Source organism: Pseudophryne corroboree, chromosome 2 (genome assembly GCF_028390025.1).
Source record: "Pseudophryne corroboree isolate aPseCor3 chromosome 2, aPseCor3.hap2, whole genome shotgun sequence".
Lineage (NCBI taxonomy): Eukaryota > Metazoa > Chordata > Amphibia > Anura > Myobatrachidae > Pseudophryne > Pseudophryne corroboree.
Window position 1 is genome coordinate 560,637,504 of NC_086445.1, and position 13,358 is coordinate 560,650,861.

A 13,358-nucleotide genomic window follows, 5' to 3' on the forward strand; every position below is an offset into this window, starting at 1 on the left:
CTCAGGCCCCACAGCAGCTGCATCTCCTGCACCTATGATAGTTATGCCACTGCACAGGTAGACACTTCGGTGCTAGTGGCATATTTATTAATAGATGCGGCCAGCCCCAATAATTAGGATTCCTTATAGATGAAGTTTGTAGCAAGCAATAAGGAATCCTTATTTGCTAAACATATAATTACTGAGTCACTGGGACAGGGGCTTCAGTAGGAGCCTATCCCTGTGATCAGTACAAGTAAAGTCATCACCACGTTGATCACTTTTTTTCTAGTTAGTCCAGGTGCGTATGCACTGACATCGATCAGCACATGTGCAAGCGGGCAGTGGAGAGGGCTAAAAAGTCTGCGAAGTGTAGCGCATAAGCTACAATGGGCTAACGCTATCTAAAGTTCCGGAATGCTTTGTGAAATGCGAAGGATAAAAAAAAAGAAAATCCCAGTTTTATTTAAATAAATAACCATGCAAAAGTTTTTTTTTCTTTATACAATTATGTAATTATTCAAAACATGCAGAAGTAGGCAGACACTGTTCCCCTACTTCTGTGACATCACAAGTTAGAGAGAAGTTGGCTGGTTTGCTCAAAAGTTGGTTAGATGTGTGGGGCACCATTTTAGTTGGACAGACAAGTTGGTCAGCTGGATGGGTGGAGGAAAGTTGGTGCAAGGTATCACCCACATTGATAAAGTAAATGATGTGTGGGAGCTGAACTGCCGGCGGACGAGATGCCGGCAGTCAAAATACCGACCGCGGCAACCTGATGTTTCAAATCCCAACTGGGGTCGGGAAAGTAGGCTAATACCTATTTCAGACCACTGAGGCAGGTAGCACATGGGAGCATGACACGGGAGCTCCCAGTGTGCAACCCGCCTCAGGCACTCCGCTGCCACGGTCTGCAACCCGACATATTGCCGGGTTGGTGACGTCAGCGGTGATGCGGCAGGGGCGGTGCTTGGAGATCACATGATCTCCAAGCGCCGCCCGTACACAGAGAGTGAACGGAAAACGTGTCGCATCGACCCGGAACACGAGTTCAACCCTGCTCGCGACCAGGGTTGAAATACCTGCTTGACCCGGTATTTCAACCTTTGCACCTTTCAGACCGCACCTGAACACGGGTTATGCACGCTCATGTGCCAATAACCCGTGTTCATAGGTGGCGGTCTGAAAGGGGTATAACTAACCCCCCGCAACCCTCCTTTCCTGCAGCCTAAACCTAACCCTTCCCCTTACCCGCAGCCTAACCCTAGCCCTCCCCTGGAATGTGTTAAAGAGTCCTAAATAGTTGTTTCTTCTCAATATGAAATGTGGCATGTTTAAAGTGAAACAAACAAGGACAACAAAACTTGCAAAGAATTGTGCATAAGACTAAATAATATCATAGCACAATAATATCCCTTTTTCACTGCGACCATGGAAATTTGACAGGTCTATCAACCCTGCATATTCCCAGGTCTCAGCTACATGACCCTGGTCGGGGATCAGGGTAGTCCCAGGTAGTCTCCTTTCCACTGACCAAAATCCCTGGTTTTGCGCGTTCACATGCAAAACCCTGTGATTTATATGTCAGTGGAAAAGAGGTATAATTGGTGGTGATTTGGGGGCACACTTTTTACATGAATGAATTAAAACATTCTTTCATTATATCTTGTTAAAATAGTGCCGTGTCTATGTCACAAGAGAATGATCACAGTAATTTGAAATATAAAATATTATAGACTGCACAATTAATTAAATGATAATACAATCCCTACTTTTATGAAAATTAATATACTGTACTTTTCCCAAACATATGGACTTTGACTATAGTTGTTAAATATATACTGTACAGTAAATGCTTTAATATTCCCGTTCTGGGACAGATCTCCTATCACTAATTATTGAATAAATGAACTGTATACTCATGCTGAGAGCTAAACACTGCACTGCAGTCTTTTCTGTTAGATCCTAAGCGCCTCACAATGGAGCAGCAATTAGTGCAACTGTCCATCACGGTGAGTGACCTATATTCAGAGCATTGCTTCTTTTTTTATGGCATTAACAATGTTTCATTTCAAATTGCCTAGGTCACTCTCTTATGACACAGCCCCTACACTATTTATGATTAAAGGTTTTGTTTCATGTTAATCATCATATTTTATGTCAAGGCAAAAAAGTAGTCTGCAGTGAAGCCAGCCCCACTGGGATTTGTTTAGTGGTTGCTGCTTCCTATTCCAAACCCAGCTGACAGTGCCTGTGTTCCTGTAAGAATGGCTAAGTACTCCCTTCCCACCTTGCATGAAGCCCTGACACCTCCTCCTTTTCCCCAAGTCTCCTCACCTCCACCCAACTAGTTGGCTGGTTAGAATGAAAATATAGTAATACATGGAAGCAAATAACAATCAACAACAATTGTCCGTGTGCTCCCAAATGCCGAAAATGGACAAAAATGGTCATTCACACAAGAAGGTTAACTCAAATGTATTATTTCTAGTGTTTGTGAACAAACTGGAAATTGTTACCAGATTTTCGTTCTAACCAACCAACTAGTGATAATCTATAGATGTGTTGTCACCTTAAGGTCTTACTATGTAGTCAAATGATGAAGTTAAAAAATTATCTTGAAAATATGTGTTTAATTAAGTTTTACCTTCTATACCATAGATGGTGAAGAGCTGAGGGAAGTATTGAGACAGATAAAGGATATCAGCACTTCCTCCCTTAGCAGGCAATACAGATATGAGGAGAAAGTAGAGATGCTTCAGTCTGATCTTATTGGGGAGAAAGAACTGTGGAGAACAAGATACCAAGAGCTCCTTCTAGATCAGCAAGCACTGAAAGACCAGGTGACCGCAACAGGATTACATGAGTAGGCTTGATAGAATGGACTATCATACATTTCCTTATGTAATTCTATTTTTAACAAGTCAAATAATACACCTGACTGTGAAACCAACTGCTACAGGATAATTACTGGTACAAATATTTTAGAATGAGATCTGGAATGATCCATCATGGCCAATCTAGTAATCTTTACATAGCCCATTTCTTTTTTTTACTTACCATGACTCTTTTAACTATGGACATAACTAGAATTTAGGCAGCCCCATAGAAAAAGAGAAAAAGTTTGAGTTCCTTCCTAGAGAGGGACATCACTGCTCTCCCTTTTACTTCCCACACTTATCTTAATGGTCGGCCACTTCCTGTGCCTCTGCTGCACCCACTTCACTACCTGCTCATAGGGGCGGGATGTATCAAAGCTAAAAATGCAGTCAAACCTCCAAAAATTCTGATTTCAGAGGTTTGACCCATTTCTCATATGCACCAAGCACCAGAATGTCATACATTGGATATGGTAGGTCATCAGTATTTGCCTAATAGAAGCCTATGGGCTTGTCATTAGACAAAAGGTAGTTGGACCCAGTCAGCAACTGGTAGTTGCCTAACAGAAACTTATGGGCTTCATATCACAAAGTTTACTTAGAGGGATCCAATCAGATCCCTCCTAGTGTCCCCTGAGGCTCATGCGTCAGCCGACGCAAGCACACTTAGGACTCCTGGGTCATAAACCTGGAAGCCCTATCATCACAACATACAGCTCTTATCAGGAGAGCTATCCTTTGTGACTTTATTCAAGCATACATTACTAATTGCCGTTATGTTTGCAATTTGTGGAGTGATGTATGGCATGCAAAATGTGATGCTAGATGCATCCCACCCATAGGAAGAGAACAACAAAGTTTCCTTCCACTCTTGGCAGAAATGAATCCATGGAAGTAGATCTCACTAAGCAATACAGAGAGGAGCAGGGCACCAATGCAGCAGAATATTTAGTTTACTTGCTGTTGTAAAGTCCTGGTATTGTAACTTTAGGTAACACCTCTGTGCATTCCTAAATAAAGGGTTGTGTTGGATATCTGTATGTGCTCTAAAAAATAGAAGAATAAAAAGATTCTACTACGACAATACTTGTGAAGTGCTCTTTGAGATTTCAGTTCCTTTGCATACCTCCCAACATGACCCTTTCCAGGAAGGACAGAATGCTCTGCTCCTGGACTTCCCTCTTAATTTATGATTGCCATCACCTGTGGTGAAACACCTTTCTTATCCATTAACCTATTTAAAACAGGTGCCAGCAATCAAGAGAGAAGTCCACGAGCAGAGCATTTTGTCCCTCCTGGAGAGGGTCATGTTGGTAGTGATGCATTCCTGATAATTCTTAAGGGCCCTACACACTGGTCGATACCAGTGAAAGATATGAATGATCTCGTTCATTAATGAACGAGATACCGTTCATATCTTTCAGTGTGGAGGCACCAACGATGAACGATGCGCGGCCCCACGCTCGTTCATCGTTGGTGCCCCATTGCTTGTGCATGCAGTCCAATATGGATGATCTCATCCATATTTGCATGCACTGCTATGGAGCCGGGTGACAGGGGGAGTGAAGAAACTTCACTCCCCCCGTCACCTCCCCCACGCCGCTGGGTCGCCCGTCTGCCGTATCGGTGGTCGGGCAGCTTGGCGGCGGGTCACCCAGTCTGTAGGGCCCATTAAGAATGATCACAGCAGAACAGAACACCTAAATGAACTTCTGCATCACATACTCATAAGGAAAGAGTGTGGCTAGGCACATATTGCCAAGCCTAACCCTCACAGGCAGGTTGCATGACATAAAATTTTACCTTTTTGGCAAAATCTAGCTTTCATATTCAGCCCTGCTTGTGTGATAAATGTTCTGTGGCAAAATAAAGGATACATTAGGACAACCTTCTAATTTCTAGAATTTCAAGAGTTTTTTTTAAATGTTTTTTAGTTTGGAGAATGTATAAATATATCTTCAGCAATTTTTTCCAACATACGAGAATATTCTTAAATTCAGATAATTAAGGCAGTTATTCCTAGACTGACAAATTGATAAATTTAACGTGGCAGCACACATGTAAAAGTGGTATGATCATGTCATAATCGGGAGAGGTGTTCTGTATTCTTTTATCTAGTCTAAATATTACTACATTACATCAATGTCTTTACATACAGTATACTATGCCACTAGATGTGTTTCTTTCACCTGTATAAATGTGTATGTATAATGTATAGCAGTTGTGCATAGCTAATTACAAAATAACACTTACACAGATTGTACCAGACAGTAATTTTATTGTGAAACAATAGGCTCTTAATGTACATTTCCAAACTTATAATTCACTATTTAGCTGCTGATTTTTTTAAAATAAATAACGAAACAAAAATGCTGCTTGCATACAACCCCTTGTGCTGTGGAAGCCTTACATTTACACAGATGAATTAGTCTCTACCTATGAATATTTAAAAAAGGTAAGCTTTAATGGATAAAAGGACTCCTATTTCAAATAGCAATAGTCATACTATTAATCTGAAAGAATGTGCTGTGAAAAAGAAGACCAAAGAGCATTGGCCCTCATTCCGAGTTGTTCGCTCGTTCTTTTTCATCGCATCGCAGCGATTTTCCGCAAACTGCGCATGCGCAATGTTCGCACTGCGGCTGCGCCAAGTAAATTTGCTAAGAAGTTTGGTATTTTACTCACGGCATTACGAGGTTTCTCTAACGTCCTAGTGGATGCTGGGGACTCCGAAAGGACCATGGGGAATAGCGGCTCTGCAGGAGACTGGGCACAAAGTAAAAGCTTTAGGACTAGCTGGTGTGCACTGGCTCCTCCCCCTATGACCCTCCTCCAAGCCTCAGTTAAGATTTTGTGCCCGAACGAGAAGGGTGCAATCTAGGTGGCTCTCCTGAGCTGCTTAGAGTAAAAGTTTAAATAGTTTTTTTTATTTTCAGTGAGACCTGCTGGCAACAGGCTCACTGCATCGAGGGACTAAGGGGAGAAGAAGCGAACTCACCTGCGTGCAGAGTGGATTGGGCTTCTTAGGCTACTGGACATTAGCTCCAGAGGGACGATCACAGGCCCAGCCATGGATGGGTCCCGGAGCCGCGCCGCCGGCCCCCTTACAGAGCCAGAAGAGTGAAGAGGTCCGGAAAATCGGTGGCAGAAGACGTCCTGTCTTCAGTAAGGTAGCGCACAGCACCGCAGCTGTGCGCCATTGCTCTCAGCACACTTCACACTTCGGTCACTGAGGGTGCAGGGCGCTGGGGGGGCGCCCTGGGACGCAATGAAAATACCTTAGATGGCTAAAAATACATCACATATAGCTCCTGGGCTATATGGATGTATTTAACCCCTGCCAGTTTTCCACAAAAAAGCGGGAGAAAGGCCGCCGAAAAAGGGGCAGAGCCTATCTCCTCAGCACACAAGCGCCATTTTTTCCTCACAGCTCCGTTGGAGGAAGGCTCCCTGACTCTCCCCTGCAGTCCTGCACAAAAGAAACAGGGTAAAACAAGAGAGGGGGGGCACTAAATTGGCATATTAATATATACAGCAGCTATATTAGGGAAAAACACTTATATAAGGTTATCCCTGTATATATATAGCGCTCTGGTGTGTGCTGGCAAACTCTCCCTCTGTCTCCCCAAAGGGCTAGTGGGGTCCTGTGCTCTATTAGAGCATTCCCTGTGTGTGTGCTGTGTGTCGGTACGCTGTGTCGACATGTATGAGGAGGAAAATGGTGTGGAGGCGGAGCAATTGCCTGTGTTAGTGATGTCACCCCCTAGGGAGTCGACACCTGACTGGATGGTCTTATGGAAAGAATTACGTGATAGTGTCGGCACTTTACAAAAGACTGTTGACGACATGAGACAGCCGGCAAATCAGTTAATACCTGTACAGGCGTCTCAAACACCGTCAGGGGCTATAAAACGCCCGTTACCTCAGGTCGATACAGACACTGACACGGACACTGACTCCAGTGTCGACGGTGAGGAAACAAACGTATTTTCCAGTAGGGCCACACGTTACATGATCACGGCAATGAAGGAGGTTTTGAACATTTCTGATACTACAAGTACCACAAAAAAGGGTATTATGTGGGGTGTGAAAAAACTACCCGTAGTTTTTCCTGAATCAGATGAATTAAATGAGGTGTGTGATGAAGCGTGGGTTTCCCCCGATAAAAAACTGCTAATTTCTAAAAAATTATTGGCATTATACCCTTTCCCACCAGAGGTTAGGGCGCGTTGGGAAACACCCCCTAGCGTAGATAAGGCGCTCACACGCTTATCAAAACAAGTGGCGTTACCGTCCCCTGATACGGCCGCCCTCAAGGAACCAGCTGATAGGAAGCTGGAAAATATCCTTAAAAGTATATACACACATACTGGTATTATACTGCGACCAGCAATCGCCTCAGCCTGGATGTGCAGTGCTGGGGTGGCTTGGTCGGATTCCCTGACTGAAAATATTGATACCCTGGACAGGGACAATATATTATTGACTATAGAGCATTTAAAGGATGCATTTCTATATATGCGAGATGCACAGAGGGATATTTGCACTCTGGCATCAAGAGTAAGTGCGATGTCCATTTCTGCCAGAAGAGGATTATGGACGCGACAGTGGTCAGGGGATGCGGATTCCAAACGGCATATGGAAGTATTGCCGTATAAAGGGGAGGAGTTATTTGGGGTCGGTCTATCGGACCTGGTGGCCACGGCAACGGCTGGAAAATCCACCTTTTTACCCCAAGTCACCTCGCAGCAGAAAAAGATACCGTCTTTTCAGGCTCAGTCCTTTCGTCCCCATAAGGGCAAGCGGGCAAAAGGCCACTCATATCTGCCCCGGGGCAGAGGAAGGGGAAAAAGACTGCAGCAAACAGCCTCTTCCCACGAACAGAAGCCCTCCCCCGCTTCTGCCAAGTCCTCAGCATGACGCTGGGGCCTTACAAGCGGACTCAGGCACGGTGGGGGCCCGTCTCAAGAATTTCAGCGCGCAGTGGGCACACTCGCAAGTGACCCCTGGATCCTGCATGTAGAATCTCAGGGGTACAAATTGGAATTCGAGACGTCTCCCCCTCGCCGGTTCCTGAAGTCTGCTTTACCAACGTCTCCCCCCGACAGGGAGGCGGTATTGGAAGCCATTCACAAGCTGTATTCCCAGCAGGTGATAATCAAGGTACCCCTCCTACAACAGGGAAAGGGGTATTACTCCACGCTGTTTGTGGTACCGAAGCCGGACGGCTCGGTGAGACCCATTTTAAATCTGAAATCCTTGAACACTTACATAAAAAGGTTCAAGTTCAAGATGGAGTCACTCAGAGCAGTGATAGCGAACCTGGAAGAAGGGGACTATATGGTGTCTCTGGACATCAAGGATGCTTACCTCCATGTCCCAATTTGCCCTTCTCACCAAGGGTACCTCAGGTTTGTGGTACAGAACTGTCACTATCAGTTTCAGACGCTGCCGTTTGGATTGTCCACGGCACCCCGGGTCTTTACCAAGGTAATGGCCGAAATGATGATTCTTCTTCGAAGAAAAGGCGTCTTAATTATCCCTTACTTGGACGATCTCCTGATAAGGGCAAGGTCCAGAGAACAGGTAGAGGTCGGAGTAGCACTATCTCAAGTAGTACTACGACAGCACGGATGGATTCTAAATATTCCAAAATCACAGCTGATTCCGACGACACGTCTGCTGTTCCTAGGGATGATTCTGGACACAGTACAGAAAAAGGTGTTTCTCCCGGAGGAGAAAGCCAAGGAGTTATCCGACCTAGTCAGGAACCTCCTAAGACCAGGCCAAGTGTCAGTACATCAATGCACAAGGGTCCTGGGAAAGATGGTGGCTTCTTACGAAGCGATTCCATTCGGCAGATTCCACGCAAGAACTTTTCAGTGGGATCTGCTGGACAAATGGTCCGGATCGCATCTTCAAATGCATCAGCGGATAACCCTGTCTCCAAGGACAAGGGTGTCTCTCCTGTGGTGGTTACAGAGTGCTCATCTCCTAGAGGGCCGCAGATTCGGCATTCAGGATTGGGTCCTGGTGACCACGGATGCCAGCCTGAGAGGCTGGGGAGCAGTCACACAGGGAAGAAATTTCCAGGGCTTGTGGTCAAGCATGGAAACGTCACTTCACATAAATATCCTGGAACTAAGGGCCATTTACAATGCCCTAAGTCAGGCAAGACCTCTGCTTCAGGGTCAGCCGGTGTTGATCCAGTCGGACAACATCACGGCAGTCGCCCACGTAAACAGACAGGGCGGCACAAGAAGCAGGAGGGCAATGATGGAAGTGGCAAGGATTCTTCGCTGGGCAGAGAATCATGTGATAGCACTGTCAGCAGTGTTCATTCCGGGAGTGGACAACTGGGAAGCAGACTTCCTCAGCAGACACGATCTTCACCCGGGGGAGTGGGGACTTCACCCAGAAGTCTTCCACATGATTGTGAACCGTTGGGAAAAACCAAAGGTGGACATGATGGCGTCCCGCCTCAACAAAAAACTGGACAGATATTGCGCCAGGTCAAGGGACCCTCAGGCAATAGCTGTGGACGCTCTGGTAACACCGTGGGTGTACCAGTCAGTGTATGTGTTCCCTCCTCTTCCTCTCATACCAAAAGTACTGAGAATCATAAGAAGGAGAGGAGTAAAGACTATACTCGTGGCTCCGGATTGGCCAAGAAGGACTTGGTACCCGGAAATTCAAGAGATGCTCACGGAAGACCCGTGGCCTCTACCTCTAAGAAAGGACCTGCTCCAGCAGGGACCATGTCTGTTCCAAGACTTACCGCGGCTGCGTTTGACGGCATGGCGGTTGAACGCCGGATCCTGAAGGAAAAAGGCATTCCGGATGAAGTCATCCCTACCCTGATCAAAGCCAGGAAGGATGTAACCATACAACATTATCACCGTATTTGGCGTAAATATGTTGCGTGGTGCGAGGCCAGGAAGGCCCCTACAGAGGAATTTCAACTGGGTCGTTTCCTGCATTTCCTACAAACAGGACTGTCTATGGGCCTCAAATTAGGGTCCATTAAGGTTCAAATTTCGGCCCTGTCAATATTCTTCCTAAAAGAACTGGCTTCTGTTCCTGAAGTTCAGACGTTTGTCAAGGGAGTACTGCATATACAGCCTCCTTTTGTGCCTCCAGTGGCACCTTGGGATCTCAATGTAGTTTTGGGATTCCTAAAATCACATTGGTTTGAACCACTCACCACTGTGGACTTAAAATATCTCACATGGAAAGTGGTAATGCTGTTAGCCCTGGCTTCAGCAAGGCGTGTCTCAGAATTGGCGGCTTTATCCTATAAAAGCCCTTACCTAATTTTTCATACGGACAGGACAGAATTGAGGACTCGTCCTCAATTTCTTCCTAAGGTGGTTTCAGCATTTCACTTAAACCAGCCTATTGTGGTGCCTGCGGCTACTAGGGACTTGGAGGATTCCAAGTTGCTGGACGTAGTCAGGGCCCTGAAAATATATGTTTCCAGGACGGCTGGAGTCAGAAAATCTGATTCGCTGTTTATCTTGTATGCACCCAGCAAGCTGGGTGCTCCTGCTTCTAAGCAGACGATTGCTCGTTGGATTTGTAGTACAATTCAGCTTGCACATTCTGTGGCAGGCCTGCCACAGCCAAAATCTGTAAAAGCCCATTCCACACGGAAAGTGGGCTCATCTTGGGCGGCTGCCCGAGGGGTCTCGGCTTTACAACTTTGCCGAGCAGCTACTTGGTCAGGGGCAAACACGTTTGCTAAATTCTACAAATTTGATACCCTGGCTGAGGAGGACCTGGAGTTCTCTCATTCGGTGCTGCAGAGTCATCCGCACTCTCCCGCCCGTTTGGGAGCTTTGGTATAATCCCCATGGTCCTTTCGGAGTCCCCAGCATCCACTAGGACGTTAGAGAAAATAAGAATTTACTTACCGATAATTCTATTTCTCATAGTCCGTAGTGGATGCTGGGCGCCCATCCCAAGTGCGGATTGTCTGCATTACTTGTACATAGTTATTGTTACAAAAATCGGGTTATTGTTGTTGTGAGCCATCTTTTCAGAGGCTCCTTCTGTTATCATGCTGTTAACTGGGTTCAGATCACAAGTTGTACGGTGTGATTGGTGTGGCTGGTATGAGTCTTACCCGGGATTCAAAATCCTTCCTTATTGTGTACGCTCGTCCGGGCACAGTATCCTAACTGAGGCTTGGAGGAGGGTCATAGGGGGAGGAGCCAGTGCACACCAGCTAGTCCTAAAGCTTTTACTTTGTGCCCAGTCTCCTGCGGAGCCGCTATTCCCCATGGTCCTTTCGGAGTCCCCAGCATCCACTACGGACTATGAGAAATAGAATTATCGGTAAGTAAATTCTTATTTTTTTCTTCGTTCTGGTGATCGTTGTGTGATTGACAGGAAGTGTGTGTTTCTGGGCGGAAACAGGCCGTTTTATGGGAGTGAGTGAAAAAAAACGCTGCCGTTTCTGGGAAAAACGCGGGAGTGGCTGGAGAAACGGGGGAGTGTCTGGGCGAACGCTGGGTGTGTTTGTGACGTCAAACCAGGAACGAAACTGACTGAACTGATCGCAGTGGCAGAGTAAGTGTCGAGCTACTCAGAAACTGCTTAGAAATTTCTATTCGCAATTTTGAGAATCTTTCGTTCGCAATTTTGCTAAGCTAAGATTCACTCCCAGTAGACGGCGGCTTAGCATGTGCAATGCTGCTAAAAGCAGCTTGCGAGCGAACAACTCGGAATGAGGGCCATTGTAAGATAATGAAAGATAAAGACATTCACAAGATAGGAAAAGTCTACAAAATATTATCCAGTGCTGGATATCACAGAGAACACTTGTGGATCAATTATGAGGAAATGGAAGTTGCATCATACGACCCAGGAACTGCCTATACAGATGGAGCCGCGCTCATCTAGTGCGGTTCCCTCGTAAACGTGCACTCCCGGCGGAACTAGGCGATCTGGCGCCTAGCCCCACTACGGGAGTGTACAGAGACTCTCCCATTGTAGTGAATGGGGTGCGTGCGCGTCATGGGCATGTGCAAGTCATGGGCGCGTGCACGTCATGGACATGCGTGCAGCTCAGACGCTGTGATGGGCGTAGCTCCATCTGTACATGACCGCCCATCAAAATTTAAGATCATTAGAGACTATGGACAAAATTTACTAAAGTTTGATTTTGGTGATTCAAGGGATTTGGCATTCTGTTTCCATTTGATTTGGGTTGAACAGATTTACTAAAGATCAAATTGATTCTATTGCCAAATTCAACTCATATCCCAATAGAAATCGAATTTCTGAAAAACATCTGATTTTCTCTGACGTCCTAGTGGATGCTGGGAACTCCGTAAGGACCATGGGGAATAGCGGCTCCGCAGGAGACTGGGCACAAAAGTAAAGCTTTAGGACTACCTGGTGTGCACTGGCTCCTCCCCCTATGACCCTCCTCCAAGCCTCAGTTAGTTAGATTTTTGTGCCCGGTCGAGAAGGGTGCACACTAGGGGCTCTCCTGAGCTTCTTAGTGAAAGTTTAGTTTTAGGTTTTTTATTTTCAGTGAGACCTGCTGGCAACAGGCTCACTGCATCGAGGGACTAAGGGGAGAAGAAGCGAACCTATCTAAGTGGTGGTAGCTTGGGCTTCTTAGGCTACTGGACACCATTAGCTCCAGAGGGACCGAACACAGGCCCAGCCTCGGAGCTCGGTCCCAGAGCCGCGCCGCCGGCCCCCTTACAGAGCCAGAAGCAAGAAGAGGTCCGGAAAAATCGGCGGCAGAAGACATCAGTCTTCAACAAGGTAGCGCACAGCACTGCAGTTGTGCGCCATTGTTACTCAGGCACACTTCACACTTCGGTCACTGAGGGTGCAGGGCGCTAGGGGGGAGGCGCCCTGAGCAGCAATGTAAACACCTTGGCTGGCATAAATACACCACATATAACACCCAGGGCTATATGGATGTATTTTAACCCCTGCCAGAACTCACCAAAAAGCGGGAGAAAAGGCAGCCGAGAAGGGGGCGGAGCCTATCTCCTCAGCACACGGGCGCCATTTTCCATCACAGCTCCGCTGGAAGGACGTCTCCCTGACTCTCCCCTGCAGTCCTGCACTACAGAAAAGGGTAAAAAAGAGAGGGGGGCACTAATTTGGCGCAGTTTTAATACTAACAGCAGCTATAAAGGGAAAAGCACATTTTATAGTGGTATTCCTGTCTATATATAGCGCTCTGGTGTGTGCTGGCATACTCTCCCTCTGTCTCCCCAAAGGGCTAGTGGGGTCCTGTCCTCTATCAGAGCATTCCCTGTGTGTGTGCGGTGTGTCGGTACGATTGTGTCGACATGTTTGAGGAGGAAAATGAGATGGAGGCAGAGCATTTGCCTATTATAGAGTTGTCACCCCCTAGGGAGTCGACACCTGAGTGGATGAGCTTATGGAAGGAATTGCGTGACAGTGTCAGCTCTTTACGACAGACAGTTGACGACATGAGACAGCCGGCTACTCAGCTTGTGCCTGTCCAGG

The 13,358-nt window shown here is 46.5% G+C and overlaps 1 protein-coding gene across 8 annotated transcripts in view; it reads left to right on the forward strand.

Annotated features, from left to right (window-relative positions):
* LOC135035683 (uncharacterized) overlaps nucleotides 1–13,358 on the forward strand; it is a 231,396-nt gene that overhangs the window by 107,025 nt on the left and 111,013 nt on the right. For all 8 annotated transcript variants that reach the window (XM_063954358.1, XM_063954360.1, XM_063954365.1 and 5 more), the window contains one exon: nucleotides 2,641–2,822. In XM_063954358.1, coding sequence (XP_063810428.1) covers nucleotides 2,641–2,822 — 182 coding nt within the window. The remainder of the gene's footprint in view (nucleotides 1–2,640; nucleotides 2,823–13,358) is intronic.